We start from the raw sequence: 24,345 nt of genomic DNA on the forward strand, positions 1-24,345 counted from the left end.
TATGGCTAACATGGGAACTTCAGGTATAAGACTACAAATGTGACCCTGCATCACAAAACTATTGAAAAGTTGCCTGACATGGGCTTTAGTTGAGGGAAGACATGAAAGAGCACACTCTATGCTTTAAAGGGGCATTCCAGACGATTTTCATAATTTCACATCATGTAGTACATAAATTGACAACTCCATGTATAGATTTGTGGAATTTATTGTGGTTCTTGAGCAGAGAAACAATACCTTTAAAAGCCTTAAACAAATTACACTGAACAAGGATGACATAGGAGGTTCACATAATTCTGAAATGTAGCAGTGTAATTCCATTACAATACCGCTTGCTTGCGAGTTCACCTGTGTATAATCTATGCATGCCTTCTTCTTTTGTTCTGCTTCCTTGAGCCACAACTCAAACATTCTTATGGTGACTCTGCCATGTCATCATCCTTGTTCATTGCAATTTGTTCTAAATTTTGAAAATATTCTTATTCTTCATCCCAATTATCACAAATTCTGAAACTCTGTCCCTAGTATAACTAATTTATAGTTGTTCAAATGAAAAAAAAAATTGAAAATCATCTGGAGGTCTCCTTTAAAATGATGTGTAACTCAAAACAACTGGACCTTCGTAACCTGTCTAAATGATGGAAAAAAGGAAACCCTTTGAAAAAGTCTTTAGTTCTACTCAAGAGCTTTACCGATGTGTACTCAGTGCAATGAATGAGACAAAAAACAGGATGTAACACTCTGACAAACGCAATGAAGGGATTATCAAAATCAGCTGAAATTTTCCACACTCATTAAACACATTCTATTCACGACTGATACCAACTTTAAATACAGTAGCATTATCTTTTCAAAAAATATCAAGGGTTGAAAGTGACCAGCATGTAAAGGGTTTTCACGAAATGAAAATGAGTCTCCAAGACATACAATGTACCTATCACACCATAAAAATAGTGTTCTGTAAAACCTGCTAAAGATGCAATTTCACATTTGTTTTATAAACCCAAATTTTAAAATTACATAGAAGAATTGCTCTTTTAGATAATATGAAATACTGAAGATTGACTCGGTTCAATATTTTGAGTTCTCAGGCAAAATCAAGGTGTGCAACTTTTTGTTGGTTTTGTGATACATTTTCACATATTCTCTAGCCGTGTTTGGGTCTCTTTCGTTATCATCAAATCATATCTCGAAGGAGTTGATATAAAGGTTTTAGAAACTTGTCATTGAATCTATCAAAAACAAGAATACAATAATAGAGTCAGGAATTTTAGCAAATCAAATTATCCTGCTAGCAAAGAGATAAATTCACATATTAAAAATGTTTCAATCCTGAATCACCAAGGTCAAGTATAATCCCACCATTCACACATTTGTTTGTAGTCCTTCATCGTTCCAAGATCCTTTCTACAAAATTCAAAGTTCTCACTTTAGATGCTGAATCGCTGTGATATTTTGCACTTCTTCTCGGCCATTTTACCAGCTATTTTTGTTGTTGTTGTTGTTGTGATGGATCAAAACTGAATCAGGCATAGGGAAAAAAAATCATAGAGCCAATCTAACCTGTAAGTTCAGGTCTATCTTGCCGAGTGTGAGGAGATAGCCCAACATATCCATGTTGCCACTTTTGGTCGCTATATGGAGCGGGGTAGACCCCTCGTCATCCTGGGGCAAGGAAAAGCAAAAGAAGCAGCTGGTGCTGATGTATTTCACCCTTTGAGAACTGGCAGGCAAACACAATCCCCAAATGAGTATGCCATTTATGATAGCTGTGTCATCAGCTTAAAGACAAATATGACAAAAATTGAATCATCACTATCAACACATTAGAATTAGAGATACAGCTCCTCATCTTCTGGTTTCTGAATAATACAATCTACCATTTTGAAAGATCTTCTAAGTGCATTATTTATCAGTGACTGTCATGTAACATCCAGCCACACAGCAATGATAATCTTTTTCTGATAAATCAAGGCAGAGATTAAGTGATAGCCCTTAACCTCTTACAAAAACACATACACAGAACACCTTTCTTTCATCAATTTTCATTTCAAGAAATTGAGGACATCACCACAGCTTCCTGTTATTTCACAGCATTCCAAAGTCAACAAAGGAGGACGATGTCTAAAATACGGCATATGTGATTACGAGCTGAGAAAACTAAGACAATTCAATCTGTCATGCTTTCGGGTCAAGAAAGTCTCTTCAGACCAGTTCTCTTCCTGCTCACACAACTTTTGTCCCTCAGTGAAAGTAAAGAACATCAAAAGTGTTTATCAGGAGCATTGACTTTCAGAAATCTTGCCCCGCTTTCACGCCAGCCTGAACAGAGAATCGATCCAGCGACTATGTTGTTGATGCAATGTCAGGAAAATGTAACTTAACCCATTGAGGATGAGTCCCGAGTATACTTTGGCAAGTGACTATGGGAAATGCATGTTGTAGCAAAATCAATCCGTCCTCAACGGGTTAAAGGACTCAAAGGATTCCTCACCTTGTGGTTGATGTTGGCTCCACACTTCACCAGGTACTGTACACAAGCCAGGTGACTGTTCTCTGCAGCAGCATGCTTGGGGGGGGGGGGGGGGGGAGGGGAGATTCAACAGCAAATGATAAGAGAGAGAGAGATCAATTGAAAGAGGCATCTCATAATCAAGACTGTAAATACACAAAGGCTCCAAAAGAACTATTAGGGCACTACCCCAAAGTGCTGTATTCATCTCAACAGGCAATAGACCAGTTCGTAATTCCACTTTGCGCATGAGCAGAAAAAGGTCATTTGTACCAACAGGCATTATGGTTTTTAAATTCACTGAGATAAGCATCTGTGATGCGATGAGTATTCATGTGATCCTTATCTAAATGATGCTTGCCAGCACATCCAATTGACAGCAAGAATGGTATTTCGCAATATAAAAGGAAATAGGCTGTTATTGCCTTCAATACAAAATAATGAAATGGATGCCTACTAAATTGTCAGGTGATCACATGATCTCAACGCAAGTTCATTCTTTGTTTGTACATGCATTCCATAAATTGTTACGTCGGGCTTATGCATTATGCCGCTTTGAAAACGACAGAAGTGCCTAAACAACTGAGAAAAATGAAAGGTCATTTGTACCAATGTGTACATGAGCTAATTACGAACTGGCATATAATTCTCAAATTAGGGAGGATTTCATATTCTCATGCCATAGACTTGAGGGAACAGCAGGTTTCTCAACGAGCTGCCTGCAAAGCCAGGGAGACTTGGCTGATCTGTGATGAGCACACACTGAAAAATAAAATATGTATATTGCAGTTACTAATGTTTTCAAAATTTTGTCTCAAAATTATGGAATTCAAGTACAACCCATTGGTACTACTTGTATAAATGTTAACAAAGAGAAGAGCGATTCCATGCACGTAAGCATCGAAACCGCAGGAGGCCAAAATTTGACACACTCCAATCACTACCTTGACACTTCCGCTAAGATGATGAGCACCATCTTTCATTGCAAGATCTTGTCTGAGGGTGTGTTCACGAGCTTTCCTAAAGCATACCGTACTGTACAATACTTACATCAGAGGAGCTCTTGAATGCTCCAAAAGTGGACCATACAGTACCATACACTGTACCATGCCAAAAAGTGGACCATTTTAAAAGCATATTATAGAATGGGTAGCGAGAATCCTTTGATCTCATTGGTCGAGACCTATGTGTTGATTTTGTACTGGCCGCACGCTGAGTCACAGTAGTGGTAAAAATGTTATCATGCACTTGTAACAAAGGTTCGCGCACTCAGTACGAGACGCCAATTGGCTAAAAAATCATGCATCCAGTAAATACTCAATGCATGATTTTCGGGCTCTCGTCTATGGCAAGCCAAAAGGAAATGCATCCAGTAAATTTGTCATTGGGTAACATGACAGAAAAAATTTATTTTTGGCAAGAAAATTACCCATTCTATAACACAGATGACCTACATGTCTTTTCATGCGTCAGTCGGAATATAGTGTGCATGCGGTAACTATGGAATTTAGCCTAAACCAACTCAGCTTCACCTCGTGGGTTAAGCATTCCGTAGTTACTTCATGCACACAATTCCGACTGACGTACTACGACCTGTGCAGCATTTGTATACTGCACTGTATTGTACCATGCCACAGAGCGCTCGGATGTGAAGTGGTCCAAATGTGTACCATACCAGAAGCTGGCATGAGAAGAACACACACTACAATCATAATACAAAGAGTAGAGTCGATTCTCTTTATTGGAGCCACCTGTATGCAGCATAAGTGTGCCAGGTGCACGATCCTATTGCTACATGTACAAACAATGGGACCCCTCTGACTCAAGTCCAAAAATAACTCATGTGATACGTTTTCTTCTCAAAGCACTCAAACACTCTCAAACTGGCAAGATATGTGACCGTGCATCACAAAACCAACAGAAAGTCGAACCCCTTGATTTTACGTGAGGACTCAAAAAAGGTGAAACTGGTCAACCAAGTCGGTTTTGAATTTTTCACATTTTCTGAAAGAGCTATTCTTCTTCTACACTATTCCTAAGTTGGGATCATAAAATGAATGGGAAAGAGTGTTTTCAGCAGTTTTGCTACAACCTATTTTTGTTGTTGTAAAGTAGTGAGATCAGATATGTCGTAAAGGCCTCTTTATATATTTATTGAAAATTCTTTGCACACTCTTGACTTTCAACTCTTAATTACTTTTGAAAGGGTAATGCAACTGCTTTGAAAGTTGGCAGTAATCATGGACAGAATGTGTTGATAGAGCATGCTTACTTTCAGCTTAATCCGAAAATCCCTTCATTGTTGTTGTTCCAGTGGTTAACATCCTGTTTTTTGTCCCATTCATCATGCAGCTAGCATGGTTTGGTAAAGATTAAGCGCTTGAATAGACCATGTATTTCAGAGTCTCTTTTCTCAGTTCACACTTTTCCAGAGTGCGTGCTTTTTTTCCAATATTTAGATAGGTTAGGAGAATCCTTATGAATTGAGTTATACATCATTTTAAAGCATAGAGTCTGCTCATTTAGAATCTTCAATCAAATAAAAACCCATGACTTGCGACTTTTTGTTGGTTTTGTGATGCAGGGTCATATATGGTACAGTACGGAATGGTTTGGTTTGGTTCGGTTTGCTTTTGAATGCTTGAATGCGGCCAAGGGTGCATTTCTGAGCACCAGCCCGTAAGAGCAGACTTGCAGAGTTGGCCCACTCTTGGGGCACTCCTTACCAGTGGTGTGGCGAGGTTGGCGTCGACGGCCTCAATGTTGGCTCCCGATTGGAGCAGGAGGCAAATGATGTCAAGGTGACCTTTGGCCGCGGCACCGTGGAGTGGCGTCTCCAGGTTGTGGGCCGGAAAACGGTAGTTGGGGTCAAAGCCCTCGCCTATTGGAAGGTAGGAAGTTACCATGGGGATAATCAAAAGGATCAATATGAACTTCAGAATTGTAGTAATCACTAGAGATTTTCTACAATGTCTATTCATTCTAGGAAAAGACAAGTAACAACATAATTGGTTTGGGTTTTTGTCTGTTCTAAATAGCAGATCACTCGTAAGCAATGGTGGTTAGCTTTAATAAAGGCCATCTCCTTTTGCAGTAACTATAAAAATACGCCAATTTTGTTTACATGCAATTTCTTGATTTTGAATACACTTCTGTGCACTGACTCCACTTTTTCAGCACGCATGAAAATCTTTTTTTTTCTTTTTTTTAAAGGGAAAATCAATGAATAGTAACAACTTTTGTTTCTTTTAAATCACATTACAGAAGGTGACTGATTATTAAAGAATTGTACACCATGTTGGAAGACATCCTAGCCTTTTAATAACTAGCTTGCAATGCCAGAAGTGATGCTAGTAGGCTAAAAGTACTTTGCCTGAAATTCCAGAGAGGCATATGAGCATTTTCTGGTATGCAAAATACTGCATACACAGTTTGTTTTGTAGTGTATTTGTTTCCCTTGAATTTTACGAGTCAACTGATATTTGCGAATTCAACAGCTCATGAAAATGTTAACCTCTTGTAACACATGAGCAAAGTAAATTGTATCCACCGGAGGAATTTGATTTTCCTCTCGCATATTGCTGATTTTTCTCTTCATACTTAATGATACCTCTCATTCAGTTTGTCATAAGTGTTTCTTGACTGCGAATTCAATTACTCATATAACTATCTTGCGAGTCCCAGAATTCCCCCCTATTTAACACATAAAGACATGCTGTGAACATAACACAGAGATAAGTGTCTATGAAAATGTTTGACGACTTACTTAACATCTGGAGGACTTTGTCTACTTCTCCCTGAGTTGACGACATAAATAAATTCTTGGGGTGGAAACGCTGCCGTTTGGGGCTGGAAATTAAAAGAAGACATGTTTTGAATATTTTGAAATTATTCACATGTTCATAAGAAAAGGTAAATAATATGATATCAAACCCTTAAACACACACACACACACACACCATAGAAAATGAATGCCAACATTTCAAGTGAGACAATTTTTCTGTTACATAAAAACAACAAAACATTATTTGGAAGAAATGTTTGTACCAAGAGGTAACTTTACATTTAAAGCATATTATAACTTCAGGGATACAGAAATGGAAAATGACAGCTGAGAAAATACTAATGTCTACAGCTACTAGTAGAACTTTGGTATAGAAGCAGTTTTGCTTATACACTGTATGTCCCCAACTCAGTTTATCTTCACATGGGAAAGGAAAGTACATGCAGCTTTCACTATTCATTTTTCATTTTGGTTTGTACAAAAACTTTACAGAAAGATAGTAGAGATTTCAACTTACTTGACAGGATCCAGAAACTCCATTGCCTTCTCCAGCGTCTCTTTGCTAGGTCCATCGGGGAGGGAGGCTATTGGGAAACACAGGATTATAATCATCACAGCTAAATTCTACACAACTATCACACTTCAAAACGATATCATAGTGTCTCGATCAGTATGCTCAATAGATATAAACGGAGCATGAAAGCAGTTGAAAATAAATCACTGTTCAGTAAACCATACAACACATTTAACTCACAACCCACCACACTAATGTGTACTCATTTTCAACAGAATGTAAAGTCTATTTACCAGCACACAGCAGACTACTGCCATGTGAATTGTTTCTTGTGATCAGCACACTGTTATTTTCAGTGAGTAGTGTGGCATGGTACTCTCAATAATGTCATCACTTATGGAATCCTCCCAGCATCTTTGTTTCACTCATTTACCCGTTACAAAGTCAATCTGACATCTGCTATCATACATTTTAAATCTACAAATAAAATTCCTTGTGGAAAATTTGCATCTTGGCCTTCACTGAAAAGTTAGTGAACATTTTGTGTGGTTAAGCGTTCTGCTGGGAGAATTCCTTGCAGTGACAGTCTTGAATCAATAGGTAGGGGAATCAATACCACTGTGCTTCTAGACCAAGACTTCCCCCTTTTGCTTCTAAAGTTCAAAGGTCACTAGCGGCTCACCTGTAGATATCGTGATCCCATTCTTCAGAGTAATCTTCTTCTCATTCGGACTTGCCTGGGCCACTCCGTTCTCAGCCAGGGTTCCCTGGGCTTTACCTCTCTTTGACGAGATTCTAGCCCTGGATACAAACAAGAAGATTGAGAGTTCAACAATTTAAATTCAGGTGTTCTATTTGACACACATTACTGCTGTAAGAAGTTACAGAAGGAGGCATAAATTTACATATGTAACATAATGGTCTGCACTAAGAACAAAAGAAAGGACCAAGCTACAGAAGGATATAAAAACTATGTGTGCGGTTTAAATTTGCCTGTTGTGAAGTCTACACTTGGCCTCTATTCACTTATGAATTCATTTATTTACCCACTCTTCTTCCACCACTGTAAGAGCTAAAATCCAATCAGGTACAGCAATGTGATGAAACATATCACTGCTCTAAAACTAATGAAAAGAAAAAATCACCTCTACACTTTATTGTCTGCTGCTCGCACACTCTCTTTGCTGTTGTGGGAAGGTAAGAGCACTGAAATCTGTACAGGTCGACACACAAAAATTTGCGCAGACCATGAAAGATATCCTGCTCTTAACAGATTTACTTGTAATTTGTATCTTACACAAATTGTTCTTCATCAGACTCCTTTAAAAGCAGTCTAAAAACTCACTTGTTTAAAGCCTCAATTTGACTACTCATTCCATGTACTTGATATTTGTATGTCCTTTATCTCCTTCACTTTCTCTTCCTTCCGCGCCTAGAGCACTCTGCAGAGTGGATTTGGCGCTATATAAATCATATCAATTATTATTATTATTATTGAGCTCTGCTCAGGTCTACACTCACTTTGTCTTGTCTTTGGCAGCAGCTTCCGTCTGGTCCTGGCCCCGCCCGTTCCTGACTGAGTTGAGGACCGTCCCCGAGATGCCGGTCAGAGTCTCCAGCAGCGCCCTGGGCAGCTTGATCTGGCCGTAGCTGAGCAGGACGGAGCCCGGCAATGTCTTCATCTTCTCCAGCTCGGGGGTGACCGGGAGCTTGACCTCCTTGGCGAAGGTCGCGTCGTCTCCACAGTGCGGGCAGTAGAGGGTGCCCTCAATCTCCCGGATGCATTCCTTGTGGAAGTTGTGGTGCACCTTCTCCATGGTGCACGACATGACCGAGCCCTGGAAAGAAGTAAGATAATGTTAAAGATGTACTTAATTCCTATTAAAGGCATATGGACGCGGTGGTTTAGTCGAATGCATACGCGGGCGCACAGTGCAAGTTTCCTATATAGACCTATGCTATCAACTCCTCTTTAGTGCTTACGCTGTGATCCATTTCCACGAGTCGGAAGAAGTCTGATACACTGTAGTCAGTGGTCCAATCACATTTCGGCTCACAATTCGGCTGAGGGGGATGACGGCTTTAGCAAACTTCTTTTGTGACGTCATACTAAGAAGCACATATGGACCCACCCTGGCATTACTACAGACTGCATGATGTGCAGAGAAGACAACGATGGCAATGTTACCTAGCAACACCTACGCGCTTTACTCTTGATGACAGCTCAACTTCTGCAATCTTCATATCAATGCTAACGATGATCGGCAGCATCACCAACAGCGCTCATGCACCCACTGGGTCTATGCGCCTTTAACCTGTTGAGGAAAACAACAAGCATTTCCCATAGACCTTGCCCGAGTATACTGTAAAACATAATATATTCGTGGCATGACATTTTCGCGAATTGGAGCCGATGGCCTTTTTTGTGTCATGAAATTTTCGCGAATTGACACTGGCATTCAATGCAAATAGTGTAGACAAGAACTTTTGCGTGCATTTTAATTTCGCAAATCTTGGCACTCGCGAAATTCGCGAAATTAAAATGCACGCATACATTTCTCGTTTTACAGTACTCAGGACTCATCCTCAACGGGTTAATACCAATCACCATTATAAACATTGACTACAGTAATCGTAAAATCAGAAATTTTCGTGTGCATGAAACTTTTCACAAATTTCACGGGGAGCCAAGAATTGCAAAAGTACAATGCAGGCAAAAGGTCTTGTCTACACAATGCATTGAATGTCAGTGGCAATTTGAGAAAACTTTCTTGCCTCAACAAAGGCCGTAGGCTCCAATTCACAAAAGTTTTATGCTGCAAATGCTTCTAGTTTTACAGAGAAGTGAAGAACAGCACAATATGCTTAAATCACCACAAGGGTGATCAAGTGTAAATATCAGAACATGAAACTAATACTTTTTGAGTTTTCTGTGCATTAAAGACATAAATGCTGTGGGTTTACAATTGGTTAATATCAGCATAAGATGTGAAAATCACAAAAAGTGTGATGTGTGAAATATAAAAATGCTACTTATATAATATAGAAATACATTGATAATTTACAACTGGTTAAAAAGGGCATAGGAATGCGCCTCTCATGACAAATGTGATTAATATCCAAACAGGAATGTCAAGCTTTACCAGTTTTCTGAGCACTGCACATATCAAGCTATGCTAATCTTGAAAGAGACAGTGAACATAACTGTTCTATGTATGCTTGTGTGATGACCTTCATAGTGTACGTTTTTGTCCATGACAAAGATTATTATGATTTAAGGCCTCAAGAAAAATGATACATAAAGTTGATATGCAAGAACACACACGCAGTGACCTGTTAATGACCTTCAACAGGATTTACTCTGAGAAAGGATAACCCATCTTGTTACAGCATCATGGTTCCCATGGTTACAAAGGCAAGTAAACACACCAGCATCAGTTCTCCAAGGTGAATGATGCCATCAACGAGTCATATCTTTTGTGACTCTCCGGAACATCAGAGAAATATCATCATAACCAGTGTGTGTAGCTTGCCATTTAAACTTCAGAAATATCAAAATTTAAAATACAATGTGTACCAGCACTACAGCTCTGAAGGTCAATCAGTTCTGTGTGCCAAACTATTTGGTGAAGACTTATGATTCATGTCCTTAACCCACTGGAGACTAGCCCTGAGTATACTTGGGTAGGTGCCTATAAAGGGAAATGCGTACTACAGCAAAATCAGCTCATCCCTAATGAGTTAATGACATCCCTTTGTTTTAAGTGGCCAGTACGGGATAATGTTTCAAATATCAAGCAAAATATAAAAACTGGGCAGTCCAACCACACACAAAAAGAGGCGCTTGCCTCATGCGCATACCCTTTCACAATACAGATGTAAAGTTGGAGCAAGTAAAATTGGAAATTTTAAGAAAACCAAGACTAACTCATATACAGCTGTATAACAAAGAATTGATTCAAAACTTAGAGCTAACACTACTTTTATCTCGTTTATTTGTTTGTAAGCAGCATAGCGAAGAAGGCATCTTTACCGTTGAGCAGAAACAACCGCAGCCTGGACAGCACTTGTGTTCCAACATCTTTAACCTGAAGAACAAAGGGGGGGGGGGGGGGGCATTTTAAGAGTAATAGAAAAATCTGGCAACCATCTGGCAAAGGCAGAAAATCATCATGCACACACTGTTCACATCAGTGACTAATGTGAATAAAAATTTGTTTCGCCTTTGCATACTGGCAGTCATTCTATTTATAAAATGATGGTGTATTTCCGTTTCCGCCTAAGTTTCCATCTTGAAATACAATTAAATGACAGCTAAATGCCGGAAGATAATTTGTCCAGAATCTTAGACAAAATAGTGGTCCTGCCAAAATTACCAACAGTTTGCAATTACCGAATGACACTCGCAAAGACCTTGTTTTAAAAGCCTTTTTATGAAAGTCTTATCTAAATTTTCTCATTGTTTGACAATAGCATCTAGACAGGATTTGAAGACATAATGATGTATTAAAGACAACAGACAAGTGTTACAAAATTTGTTCAAGATAGTACATGTATATTATCTTGCCTTTAAAAAAAGCTTGAAATCCACACAATGAGGAAAATCCATGAATACAAGCAATCGATCAAGATGCCGGCTCATCAAAGTATGATAGCAGAACTTACACAAGTAATTTAAATTCAATCCACGGATAAATGTCATCACAAGACTGAGACAAGTAAAAATAGGCATAACTCCATTTGCATATGTGAGTATGCATTCATCATGGGATGTCTGTTGGTACATGCAATGTTTGATGAGCATTTAAATGCAGTAAAAATTTCCATACTGTAAAAGTGGAAATCTTTGCACATTTCGTGCGACCAGAAAGTAGTGCAAAAATAAAAGCGTACAAAAATTTATGCCCATCATTGTTCCACTGATTAATATCATGATTCCCTGGAATCAAACAAGCAAAATTCATCTCATCCTCCCAAGTGAAAAAAAAAAAAAAAAAAAAAAAAAAAAATTACGTAAAAATTATTCCCTTTTACAGTAATCCACACACTATATTCAAACTCCCTTTGTAGATCCTGACAGTATGTTTTGGTGGTTACCTGTGGTCTGGGCAGAGGGCTCTGTAAGGTATGCGAGTGGATGGTCTCAGCACAGTCATGGACTCAACTTTGTTTCCACAAACAGCAATCTGTTAGAGAGAGAGAGAAAAAAAGAGGAACATAAGCATTCTATGATGGAAGATGGACAGCTTGTGACAAATCGAAACATTTCCACCAATAAGCACTGCTGTTAGTGACATTTTTCATTTCACAATATGACCTTCATCTGATCCTTATAAATGATGATGATGACTAATAATGATGATTGTCTGTCACTAGGCAACACAAATGCTTATCTAAGTTGCTCTTTGTGTTTGTATGTAATTTGTCACTCTATTCACTTTTTTTTTTTTCTGAGCATTAAAAATGCACACACATAAACAAATGAAAACAGAAACACACATGCACTCTCATTCTTTGATCTTCTCTTTCTCTCTGCTGTCTATGTCTTTAATTATGAACATTAGCTGATATGAATAAAAGAGAAAAGTCAGTGAGTGCATTAAAGATACAGCTACAAAGTGCTACAAAGTGCTACAAAGTGCACTGGAGACAGTTTGACAAAACAAGTTTGTGAAAAGCATAAATGTTTCCATGGCTACAAAGCAGCAGATAAAACACACCAGCATCAGTTCTCCAAGGTGATTGATGCCATCATGGATTCAACTTCTGTGAATCTCTGGGACATCGGAGGAAGCTTTCATCATGACTGGGTTTTATTCACCAACGCTGCATTTTTTCATTATTCCGTAACTTTTAATACAACTATATATAACTATAACTTATGTTAAAAGTTTGCATACAGTATATTGAGTACAAAACACTGTACATCTTTAGTAATTCATCATGAAGGTTTAGAAAAATACAGCACCTGAAAATGGTCGTTTTCGGACAGTATTTTTCATCATTCCATTGCTGTCAATGTTTTAATCTATTACAGGGTGTTTTTTTCTAATTACCTCTTTTGGGAATCAACATCAAAGCACAGAAATCCAGTATGTGATGAGTCTGACACTTTACAATCACAACTACATTGCCAGTCGACCACTGATCTTCCCTCACAAAATTGGCAATGCAGAATAGTTGCAAACCAAGAAGGTATAGAAAACAAAAAAAGACAGTGATGGTCTCTTTCCATTCTGGCTCTGAGAAAGTATACCTTTCATTACAACAAGACTGCCAACACTTGGAAACAAAATCAAGAAGTTTCAAACAAACAATCGGGGAGATACGTAAACAGACAAAGATAATATCCAAATCAGGAAGGATTTTAAACTCTGCGGTGAGTGTACACGAAGAGAAATTTCAGTTCTCATGGAGCATCCCGAGTGAGACTCGGCACTTCTGTTACGAGAGTGAGGGATTGGAGAGAGCCAGAGTAAAGAGACTGCATTGTTGAAACAGAGAGCGGTGCGGATGTTTGACTCACGTTTCCTTTGACAACCTCCAGGGCCTCGCAAGTTGTGGCAACAACAGTGGCTGGTCGTTCTTGTTCCATCTTACAACAGCATAGTGGTGGCTCAAGCTGCACAAAGATACAGTGAACATGATTTTTTTATTATTATTGTAAGTTTCTGTAATACGTTGATAACAATATCTTATTGATGATGTTTATGATGATCATCATAATTACCACTAATCCATACACTACCACTAGTACTGCTGCTGAAACAACTGATTCTACCACTAGTACATTTACTACTCGGCTGTGAGATAGAACAAAACAATGTATGCTGAAAATTTAGGAAAATTGACTAAGTCACATATCTCAATTTGTAATAATGAAATCTAACTCTAAAACAAATCTTGATATCAGAACTTATCCCGATATTGACATACTTGTATGACGCCCCCTCCCAGTTGGAAATTTTAGAATTTTGTAGGCAAAACAATGTAGGTTGTGATGCACTTGCCCCTTCACCATAGCACTCTTCAGTCATGAGCTTGGTAAAACAATGCATCTACATGCAATGCATTGTTTTGCTATCCACATGTATACACAATAATAGGCTGCACGGCCTCACACAGTAACATGCGCAGAGACATGTATGTGCGCCATTGATCGGGACTTACACTGTTTTGCCATAGCAATACCTTGGTTGGGATCAAGCGGTATAGACAACATATGTTTTGATTTATGCAAATTGTTCCAACAAAAGGGGTCTGGTGAAGTCAATTTGCACTTAATATATTACTGACACTGTTGGTCCATTGAGGGGAAAGTATGAAAGATTTAACAAAAATACAAAAAGAGCCGTATGTTTGCAAAACTTCAGACTCGATTTACCAGAAACGAGGTGGCATATACATGTAGCATTCTTTTGTCATCTCACCGCCCCACTACTACTGTTACTGCTACTAGCATTATAGATCATAACAGCTGATAATGACAACATAAAAGTAGTAACAACATGACAATACTAAAACAGGTTAAAAGACACAATCATAATTGTACGGTGTAGGTCACTTTAAATGCTGTTGATCAACTTGGTAAGATAGACGGATATATTGTGCGAGGGGGTTTTCCCCTTTCCTACCCCTCGTTTTGGATTGTCTCCTGCAGCATCAGGCAAGGTAAGTGGCACAGGAGCTTGCTTGTCTGGAAAGAAAAAACAAAAGAACAAAAATGAAAATCTTATGATTCATGCAAGGCTTACAGTACTGAAGCCAGGTGGTGTTTCATAAAGCTGTTCTTAAAGTTACGAACAACTTACGAGCGACTGGTGATCAGTTGTGATGTGCTATACTTAACAGAATTTCAATAAATCAGCACAAGAATTGATCACCAGTTACTCATAAGTCTTACATAACTTTAAGAACAGCTTTATGAACCCCCCCAGTTGGTCCTGTACAAAAATTTGTGTAGATCCTAGAATCTGGCAAGTAACATGTTAAAATGATGTATGAGTGTAAAGAGAATAAATACATCTAGGAAAACACTTGCAGCAGACAAAACAAGTGTGAATGGATGCCAAATCATCGAATTAGAGAACGCTCAGTAGACAAAGTTTATTTGTGAGTGTCAAAATGAATCTGACATTGGTGATAGAGTATAGTTTGTTTTGGTGTCAATAGAGGGAGCTGGTGATCTGGAGACAAATATTTTGGAATAATAATTTAAATACAATTTGAATAGTATGTGACAGGAATGTATGGTTAGGGTGTGAGTGTGAAGTGAGTGAGCAGTGAGAGTGAACAGTTGCATTTGAGGCTTGCTGGCGAGAAGGTGCGCAGACGGGTTGACAAGCCAAGAACAGGGCCTGAGCATCATTGCATTTAATTCGGCTGCGTCGCTTGGTGCATTCCCCGTAGACACCGCTGGCCGTCACTCAAAAAGGAAAAGGAACCGAGAAGCTGTAAGTTTGCAGAATTTGGTATTATTATTCAATTTAGCACCCGGTAGGAAAGAAATCTTTTTTTGTTAATCGATTAGAATAGTAATAAAGAAATGTTAATGTTAAAGAGTATAAAGCAAATACACCACGTGAGGTTCTTGAAATATAGCTTGAAATGATGTTTGTTTTTGTGTACGTAATGAGCCAAAATATTTAAGCCAGAAGGAGAACTGGTTTGGTAGCGAGAGGGTAGGTTATTTGTATTACGTCAAAAATGAGATCGTTTGAGTAAAAGAAATAGCAATTAGATTTTTAATCCTGAACGATGAGTTGTGTTGCTGGTGTAATTGCTACGACATTTTTTTCTGAAAATTGTAATAATTATGATATTAGTAATATTATCGATTTGTGTTGATACATATATCTACGCCAAGGACGATATGTATGAGGATCGATAAAGCGTAGCTGTGAATCGATTCAGACACAGAAATTAATGTTAAGAGAAAGTATGTTTTTTTGTGAAATTCGGATATAAATGTTGGAACGACGATAGATACAGTATAAAGAGCATATATGCAAAGTTACTAAAAGCAGCTAGAAAAGAGTGAGCTTTTACGGGAGAGATTTGTATTGCTTGTTAGATGAATTCTATCGCTGGATAGTGATAACTGTCCCATTAATGGTGTGAATTTTTATCTATTCGCAGAGGTTTCTTAAAACGAGTACTTTTGTGCTTATGTATTTCATTCTATGGCAATTTATTGCAACAGATGTGCCATAATTTGTGTGTATTTTTTTGTAAGAAAGGTCAAAATGAACAGGAAAGAAGAAAGTTAAGGTGATAATAAGCTGAGGATGTTCGGATACATTTGTACCTTAACACAGTCCTGCAATGGTGAACACAAATGTTGTATTATAGGAGTTGAGGATTACTAGTCGGGTAGAAATGTATTTTGACAAGGGATTGTTGTTATATTCATAGCCGTCCGTATCCAGGCACGGAGTATCCGGACTTGTCCGAGGACGTATCCGGAGTCGGATACCGCCCAGTCTTTGAGTCTTCGAGTAATCCCACGCCCCGCTGTGGACAGAACCAGGCAGACACTCGCGAACCGGACAATACCCACGCCAATCGACCGTGTGTATCCGGCCACGCCGTGCTGCCACACCCGTATACGCTGCACGCCGCGACGGACTGCAGGAACAGGCGTCAGCCACCTCGCGTGAACCGCGTATCCGACGCCAGGATCCGGCTTCGCATGAGCAACCCTGTACAGGCATCGCGCGGTTATCGACAACGGGAAAGTGCCATGGATAATGTAGGGACTTGATTCATAGGGGGGTTTTCATACGTAGAAATGCATGCGCTTATATAGGGACTTAGCAGAAAGGAGGATAATATAACAATTTGTTTATATACAAAAACAAATTTGTTTTGTATTTTTCTTCCTTTTTCTTCCTTTTCGTACTTTGGTTGAATAAAAGAGTCGCATGACCCACTTGAGTTGAAACGATAATTCACTGTATTCGGTTTATTATTATGGCGGTCGTCTTCTGAGAAACCCTTTGACAGTGAGACAAAATAGTAAAACAGGTCTAGAGGAATCAGAAACATTCTATTCAGCTTTGGTCTGGAAAAATGTGGCTGAATGTTTCCTTTATAAATAAAGAGGAAAATGCACGAAAAGCTCGTAGTTTCCATTTTTTTTTAAGAATAAAGACTGATTAAATATAATTTTTAAATTCAGCATTTAAACAAAATTGTTCTTTCATGATTAAATACAGACACTTTGCTGATATACAATATTTACATCCGACTTCCTGAACTATCTCTAAATACACCTTTAATAGTCATTTGGCACACTTAGGGTTAAAACTTAAATACGGTTTTGCAGGCGACTGCCATTATAACAAAGCCATCACGACCAGCAATTTTTTTTTTTTTTAATTGTATCAAAATTTCATTGTAACCGAAGGGAATTCTGCACCATAGACTTTAATGACAATAACTTTGGGACCTGAATTTTTACTTCATAGTAGCAGAATTTTGTTATTACTATGCTCGTTGTAACAGGAGCACTCTGTATAGTGAATAATGCTTTCTTCCTCTCTGTTACATCCTTACAAGCAAGACTCACTCTTTAAGGCATAACTATGGTCGGATGATGATTCATGGCTGGTGTGGGTGGAGGAACTGTTGCTTCGGCGAACCTTTTTCCTTGGAAATCTTGCATCGCCACTGCACTCAGACTGACGATCCGTTGAATCTGCAAACCAAAACCCTGACTCTTGGTAAAGTTGTTTACTACTACCCAGCAACTACTATATCATATGGTGACACTGTGGATGTTCGACATTCACTTTTTCTGGCATCCAACTCAGCAAATCCTCTCAAATACAGGATGATTTTGTTTAAAACCACATAGGCCCTCTCAAAACTTTAAAGGACCATGATGGCAGAAAATCTGACACTGGGACTTCAGGAGCTTGCAAGTGATATCCTTGAACAATAGTCACCTTAATACAGAACCATTAAAATAATAACACATACATGTATGACACTAAAAGAACAATATCACTCACCCTACTAATACCAAGGTAATGACCCGTTACAAATGTCACATGAAACACTTATGCACTCATGTATCTAATGTCTACCTAGTATTTGCTTGCTTGTTTGGTACTCTAGTGACAACTTTGTGAATTTAAGATATACACGTTATTTGATCTTTTGTTCAGCATTAATGCCATGATTGACTGGGCTAAAACTGTCACAGATTACACATAGCATCAATCAAGATAGCTACCACAAGTTAAATGCAACAACACTGCATAAAATAGGACCGACATCCAGTTATCATTTGTACTTTGTCACACATGACATGCAGATTGTCACAGAAACAACATCAAATATTCCCTACAAGGAAATCTTTTACTTACCAGAGTCAGATATATTTTTATTGTGTCTCTTCCGCTTGGAGTGCTGGCCAAAGTGGGTTGGCTTCCGATGCCTGGTGCTACGTTTCACTGGCATGCCTCTGGGGATGGCTGTTCTGTCCGGAATCACAGAGCCAGCATTGCCAACAGGAAAGTCGGCAACAGGAGTGGAGGCACCCGACTGAATTGTCTGCGACTCTGCCACTGCACCTACAACTGGCTCAGCTGCAGCTTGCTGTACAGATGGTTCCTGATCCAACTGCTCACGGACAGATTTGTCAAATGGAGAGTCCTTTGAAGCTTGGGTGCCAGAAGGGTCCACAGGTTTCATCAAGGTGTTGGACGGCATTGGTTTTCTGGACCTTCCAGCGGCAAGTTGCTCGACATCTACTGCTGATGATTCCTCAAGAGTTCTCTTTGATGCAGCATTTGAAGAGGAGGCGGAACCTTGAGCTATGTCAGCCACAGGTGTTGCTACTGTTGGAAGTGATACTTCCAACCCACTTTTTTGGTCAATGTTTGTCCTCAGTCTATTCTGTTTCTTGTCACTAGTGAGCATGCTACTCATCTCTTTGTTCATGGCTTGATCTGATGCCATGGACGAACCAGAGGTACTGCTAGCCGAGTCCAAACTACCATCTGGTTTATTGCTATCATCAGTGGAACTGCTGACGCCACCCTGTGACTGTGTGTCCTCACCAGGAAGGGGTGCCATCTCAAAGGCATCATCACTTTCTGCCTGGTCAGAGGTCTCCACAGCCATCTCCACATACTCTTCAATGCTGTCTTCATCGTCATCGCTGTCGGCACTGCCCCCTCTGGCCTTCTTGGCTGGGAAAGACTTCCTCGCCTTCATGACCCTGCCAGGGCTGAGCTTCTCTGCACTTCCAGGAAGGGCTTGGTCATCGGCACCCTTGGTCTCCACCTGGAGAGGCTCACTACACTCAGCAACTGGCTCTTGTGACAGCTCCCCACCTGCACCTACCTGCATGGACGCATTTTCTTCCCCCTTGGGTGTCTCAGTTTTATCCCCTGTTGCCTTGACTGCCTCCCTGCCCCGATCCTCCTCGTTCTCTGTCTCCTCCGCAGAGCTGCCTCCCTCAGAATCCTTGGTCAACTTGGAGGTGGCCCTTCTGCCTGAGCGACGACGCTGGCTGAGTTCACTGTCGCTGTCGCTGCCTTTCTGCTCGCTCGACTTCGCTGGAGGAAGGGCAGGTCCTGGTCTTGGAGGAGCATCTCCACTGTCACTGCCAGCTTCGGTTGACTTGGAAGAGTCAGTGGATTTTGCTGCCTTGGAGAGATCGGTCGCCTTGACAGTCTTGGAGAGGTCAGTAGGTATGGCACTCTGGGAGAGATCCGTTGGCTTTGCAACCTTGGACAGGTCACTTGGCTTGGGGGTGTTTGAGCCTGCATTTGGTTTGGACTGCTCGGCTCCTTGCTTGACCACCTTCACCGCATCACTTGGCTTGGATGTCTTTGCCACTTCATTGGGTTTGGTGACAACTTCGCCCTTCAATAATCAATAAAAAGACAGGAAAAGATATTCACATTTATAGTAAAAGTTAAGTTTGTATGTTTGCTTTTCAATGTCTGCACTGAATCCCTTGGCTAGCAAACAAAGAGTACCAAGGCACATTCTGTAATCAAATGTTTGGGAGTGTAAGTCACCATGCAAAGACTTTCTAAATCAGGAGATATCATATCAAATTAAATTCAATTCTTGAAGATTAATTCACACAGTATTTTTCAAGTACAATCTAAAGGGAAAGTCGGGTATATGACGTAAAAACTTTTAAAACCAACAGCTGTATTTTTTCAATTGAATTGAAACTTTCAATGTTCCTTACTACAAAGGCGAGACAAAGAATCAATTTGTCAAGAATATCTGTTAATTTTACATTGATTTCTTTTTTTTTTCTGTATTGATACTATTTAATCTGTACAAAAGAGGAAAATATCTTATGGTGTAGACACCTGTAGATAAGAACACACGGGGGAGGGGGGTGTTAAGATAGACAATATCTTTACTTTTCATGTGTTCTGAAGTTGCCTGAATCAAAGCTGTCTAAGATATTCGTATCTGCCCCGCACAAGAGCCTAAGAGTGTGAATTAAGTAGCAACTTTTACTCCTCATCTATTTCAAAAATTATAATTCAACAATCATGTCTTTACCAGTTCTTGTTCTTAATCATTGATTATATATGATGTTGTAGAAGTACTAAAATTAATGATTGACATGAGCAGACACACAATTTGTAAAAACAGAGGAAAGAATTAAATTACAAATTTCCAATCACAGCAATAATACTGACAAGAACGTACACATTCTCACGCACACACACACACACACACACACACACACACACACACAACTCTCAGCATTTGCTTGAGAAACAGGTGGTAAATATGCACGACTAGCTGCCAATTCTTCCTGGTGGTGGGGTGAACAGGAATGAGCACAGGATGAAAACAGATGCAACCATTCTTTAATGACCAACATGCTCATCTCAACTAAAGTGTGGGGAAGAGTCTCATGTCCAAAAAGCAAAAGCAAAACAAACGGTGAAAGTCAGTGGAGTTTCAAAGAAACTGAGCTTATGAGATTTTTTTCCCTTTTTAATAACTGTGATGATAGTTGTGTACAGAGTGTATAGGGAATAGAGAGGCAACTTCCAGTGAAAACACAAGTGTTTCTGTGAAGTACATCAAGAAGTTTCAGGTTCTCTCTCATGGATTGATTGGAGCTATCCAGTGAGCTCTTTGAACAACTCTGGGTTCTCAAAGATTGACGTACGGCTGTACTACAAACTATTGCTAAATTTGCTCAATCTCTCTATTTTTCTTTCTTTTTTTTTTAATAAAGAAAACAAAATTTGTTCTTTTGCAAACAAACTCCTTCATTGCCATTGGAGCTTCCACCCTTGAGCCTGGGGCAGGGGTGTGCCATTGCCACCTTAACCCGTTGAGGACGGGCTGATTTTGCTACAACATATATCTCCCATAGATACTTGCCCAAGTATACTTGTGACTCGTCCTCAACGGGTTAAGCACTATGGGTATCCCATCTCTTTCACGAAAGCAGAGAGGAAATGTAAATACAGAAGTTCAACAAAAATGCATGTGGCGCAAAGCTCGCAATGCATGTGTGACATAGAACAAGAATGATCATAACTGATTCAAGTCTGTAGCCAATGTCAGCCAAGAAGAAAAAGGGTCCAATTGGATGTTAATTCCATGTCAAATATCAGCAGAATACTTTCAAGAGCATGCATTCATTCACTTCCCTAATATTGCACCTCTCCTCTTCAATGACTTTAATAATACACTGTGACCTACCACCACAAAGGCTTGATAACATTGAAACATTGATTTCCTGACATTTGATATTTGCAAATCCTCCACACCCTAAATTTCTCACTGATAATATGTCCCACTGTTGATCATTTACAAATCACACTTGATGCATACATACTATGTGTAGAGTTCAAGTGTATCACAAAACAGATAGTGCAAAAAATTTGGCATAAAGCTGCAAATAAAAAAAAAAAATTCTCAATAAACTGTCATGGTGATGGCTTATTCTATAAACAATTTTTAATAAAACTATTTTTCACATTGATTTTACTGATTAACATTTTCATGTTGGTTATTCTTATGGAACCCTAACTCCTCACATTTTAGAACTATTTTGAAGCACTCAAGCTGAGTTTTTTTTTTTTTTGTTTCATCTGCAAGTGTTTGCAAGGAGCTTAAGCTATCATTAAGTGTGTAAGAGATCAGGCATTTACACAAATTTGCATGTAATTGCAGGTGAAGTTATAACCATAGATCAATGATTGTATGTTTCAGAGAACGTGATGGTTTTAAATTTTCAGCATTCTTAAAGAATACCATTTTCACAGAGATATTAAAAGATATCACACTCTCAAGATCTGTATCTATTCAAAGTTTTTGTTTCAAAGCAAGCAGACTTTGAAATTGGGCAGGACATGGTTGAGATACCAAATTGCAGGTTTTTAAACAAATCTCTACATTTGTATATTTTTTTTACAGAATTGCATTGTACCATGACATTTTTTTTTTTTCTTATGCACATGCACCACATAGATCATATTCAATTTCAAGCATTGGTAATTGTAGGTCAATCTTTAGAACCATTGATTTTCAATTTCAGAGCCAGTGATGGAAGACCTGAGTAGCTTCAAACTCTTTGCAGGGGGAAAAACAAACCCTGTTTTCCCACCTTGGATTACAACATGAAGCAGGCCTTCACTTGTGCTACAGGAGGCAATACTTTTTGAAATGGGTAATTTTGTGAATAACAGTTTAAAGGGATGGTACAGTATTGGTGGAGAGGAGAATTGGGCTTTAACTTTTTGCGAGATACCAAGGAAACACTTATGAAATAGTACAGAGCATATCATTTTAAGAGGAATTCAAAGTTTATTTGATGAAAATCGGGTTTGGAATGACTGAAACATTTAAAAAACAAAGTAAAAAATAAGCGATCGTAATAAAATGTGGGTCCCACACTTTATTAGAATCGCTCTGTTTTGGATAGAATCTCAGCCATTTCAAAACCAATTTTCATCGAATAAATGTTGAATTCCTCATGGAATTACATGCTCTTTCATATTTCATACAAGGTTTTTCATTATCTCACCAAAAAATGTTAGAAACCTGAAATTAGGTCTCAACCAAAACTAAACTATCCCTTTAATATTGTAAAAATCTGCAATAAAAAAACAAACAAAACTGTTAAATGTAACACTTAAGGCAGCAAAAGTTGTTTCCCCACCCATATGGTAATGGATAACAAATATTGAATGTATGGTAATTTACACCATGTCTCATATCTGCTTTCCATGTAATACGAGCCTGATGTACAGTACATCATACATTTTGTGAGTATACTGACATTCACAAAGTCAACAAAATGCCAAAATGATGCATCCTTGAAAATATGTGACCCGCTACAACAAAAGGATCCTAAAGCCGCTGATGGCCGAGCCAAGAAAATCAAGTTTGAAGTCACATCATCAAAATTGGTCAAAACAACCGGATTTCTGTTTTTGGCATAATTTTGTAGTCTAATGTTTTGTCTATCATCTGCCGAAATTTCGAAGCTAAATGATCAACTGAAAGACAAGAAATTAATGTTTTTCTGGACCATGATTTTCCGACTTTCAACGTAACAGAAACGAGTCCGAAGATTTTGATTTAGCACCACAACTAGACTCCACCCCTAGCAATGAGGGAGTAATCTTATTGGTCAGTGCGTGGCATCCTGATTACTGATTGGTCGTGCGTAGACCGCTGACGCTAAGCTTGAATGAACATCGCGAAGGTCGCTAGGAGCATACCTTCTGTTGTCAAGTGGTGAAAACTCTCTCATCTCCCCTTGATAATGTTAGCGTCGGAAGGAAAACTTTCAAGGTGTTTTTCTCAAAACTCTGATTTCCTCAACCACTTGACGTGCGCTAATAAAATCATCTATATCTCCGCAACCGAGTACTTTTATGAGTTGTGTTATATATGAAATTAAATTAGAAGAGTAAGGGAATAATGTCATGTCATTTTCAGAAAATTGTCATCCCCCGATTTTTGGATTGTTTTGTTGTAGCGGGTCACATATGTGCAATTTATCATTGCAAAGATAGAAAATCACTTAAACTTTGCATCATGAAAGGAAAGATACATTTCCTCATGGCAACACATATGTTGATCACATTTCACCACTCCCAAAACAGTCCCAATTAAAATGGCTACAAATCATATGGCATTTAGTATAACAGTACAGTTTATATGCATAATTCTTAAGCACAAGAGAATTAGTTCATCTTTTAAAAGCAAATCTGGTAAAGAATTGAAACAGGGAGACAGCAAACATAGCATCAGTACAGGTCAAACAATCTCTTTTTATCTCAGTATGATATCACATCTTTAATGCTTTCACATGTTCATTTATGCTTTTTTTTTTTTCTTATGAACCAAATGAGTTTATTGTGTGCTGGTGTGTAATATTTGTAACAGGGCTCACTTGGAAAAAGCAGGTCCCTAGGCTCTGAATATTGACTATCCTGTTTTTTTTTTTGTTTTTTTTTTTGAAGTAAAACAATCATATTACAAATTGAGAACTACATAATGTATGTGGCTGCACAAGGT

At 38.8% G+C, this 24,345-nt stretch overlaps 1 protein-coding gene across 1 annotated transcript in view; it reads right to left on the reverse strand.

Annotated features, from left to right (window-relative positions):
- The window catches only part of LOC139712709 (histone-lysine N-methyltransferase EHMT2-like), a 98,025-nt gene that overhangs the window by 42,112 nt on the left and 31,568 nt on the right, over positions 1–24,345 (reverse strand). The window contains exons 2-14 of the mRNA XM_071624515.1: positions 18,183–19,689; positions 17,381–17,509; positions 14,445–14,506; positions 13,337–13,432; positions 11,908–11,996; positions 10,844–10,898; positions 8,332–8,648; positions 7,493–7,611; positions 6,814–6,880; positions 6,279–6,361; positions 5,239–5,393; positions 2,495–2,569; positions 1,564–1,665 (exon numbers count right to left, since the gene is read on the reverse strand). Of these exons, the coding sequence (XP_071480616.1) occupies positions 1,564–1,665; positions 2,495–2,569; positions 5,239–5,393; positions 6,279–6,361; positions 6,814–6,880; positions 7,493–7,611; positions 8,332–8,648; positions 10,844–10,898; positions 11,908–11,996; positions 13,337–13,432; positions 14,445–14,506; positions 17,381–17,509; positions 18,183–19,689 (2,856 nt within the window). The remainder of the gene's footprint in view (positions 1–1,563; positions 1,666–2,494; positions 2,570–5,238; positions 5,394–6,278; positions 6,362–6,813; positions 6,881–7,492; positions 7,612–8,331; positions 8,649–10,843; positions 10,899–11,907; positions 11,997–13,336; positions 13,433–14,444; positions 14,507–17,380; positions 17,510–18,182; positions 19,690–24,345) is intronic.

Source organism: Diadema antillarum, unplaced genomic scaffold (genome assembly GCF_040938485.1).
Source record: "Diadema antillarum isolate AM-2024a unplaced genomic scaffold, OU_Dant_1.0 scf00000042, whole genome shotgun sequence".
Taxonomy (NCBI): Eukaryota; Metazoa; Echinodermata; class Echinoidea; order Diadematoida; family Diadematidae; genus Diadema; species Diadema antillarum.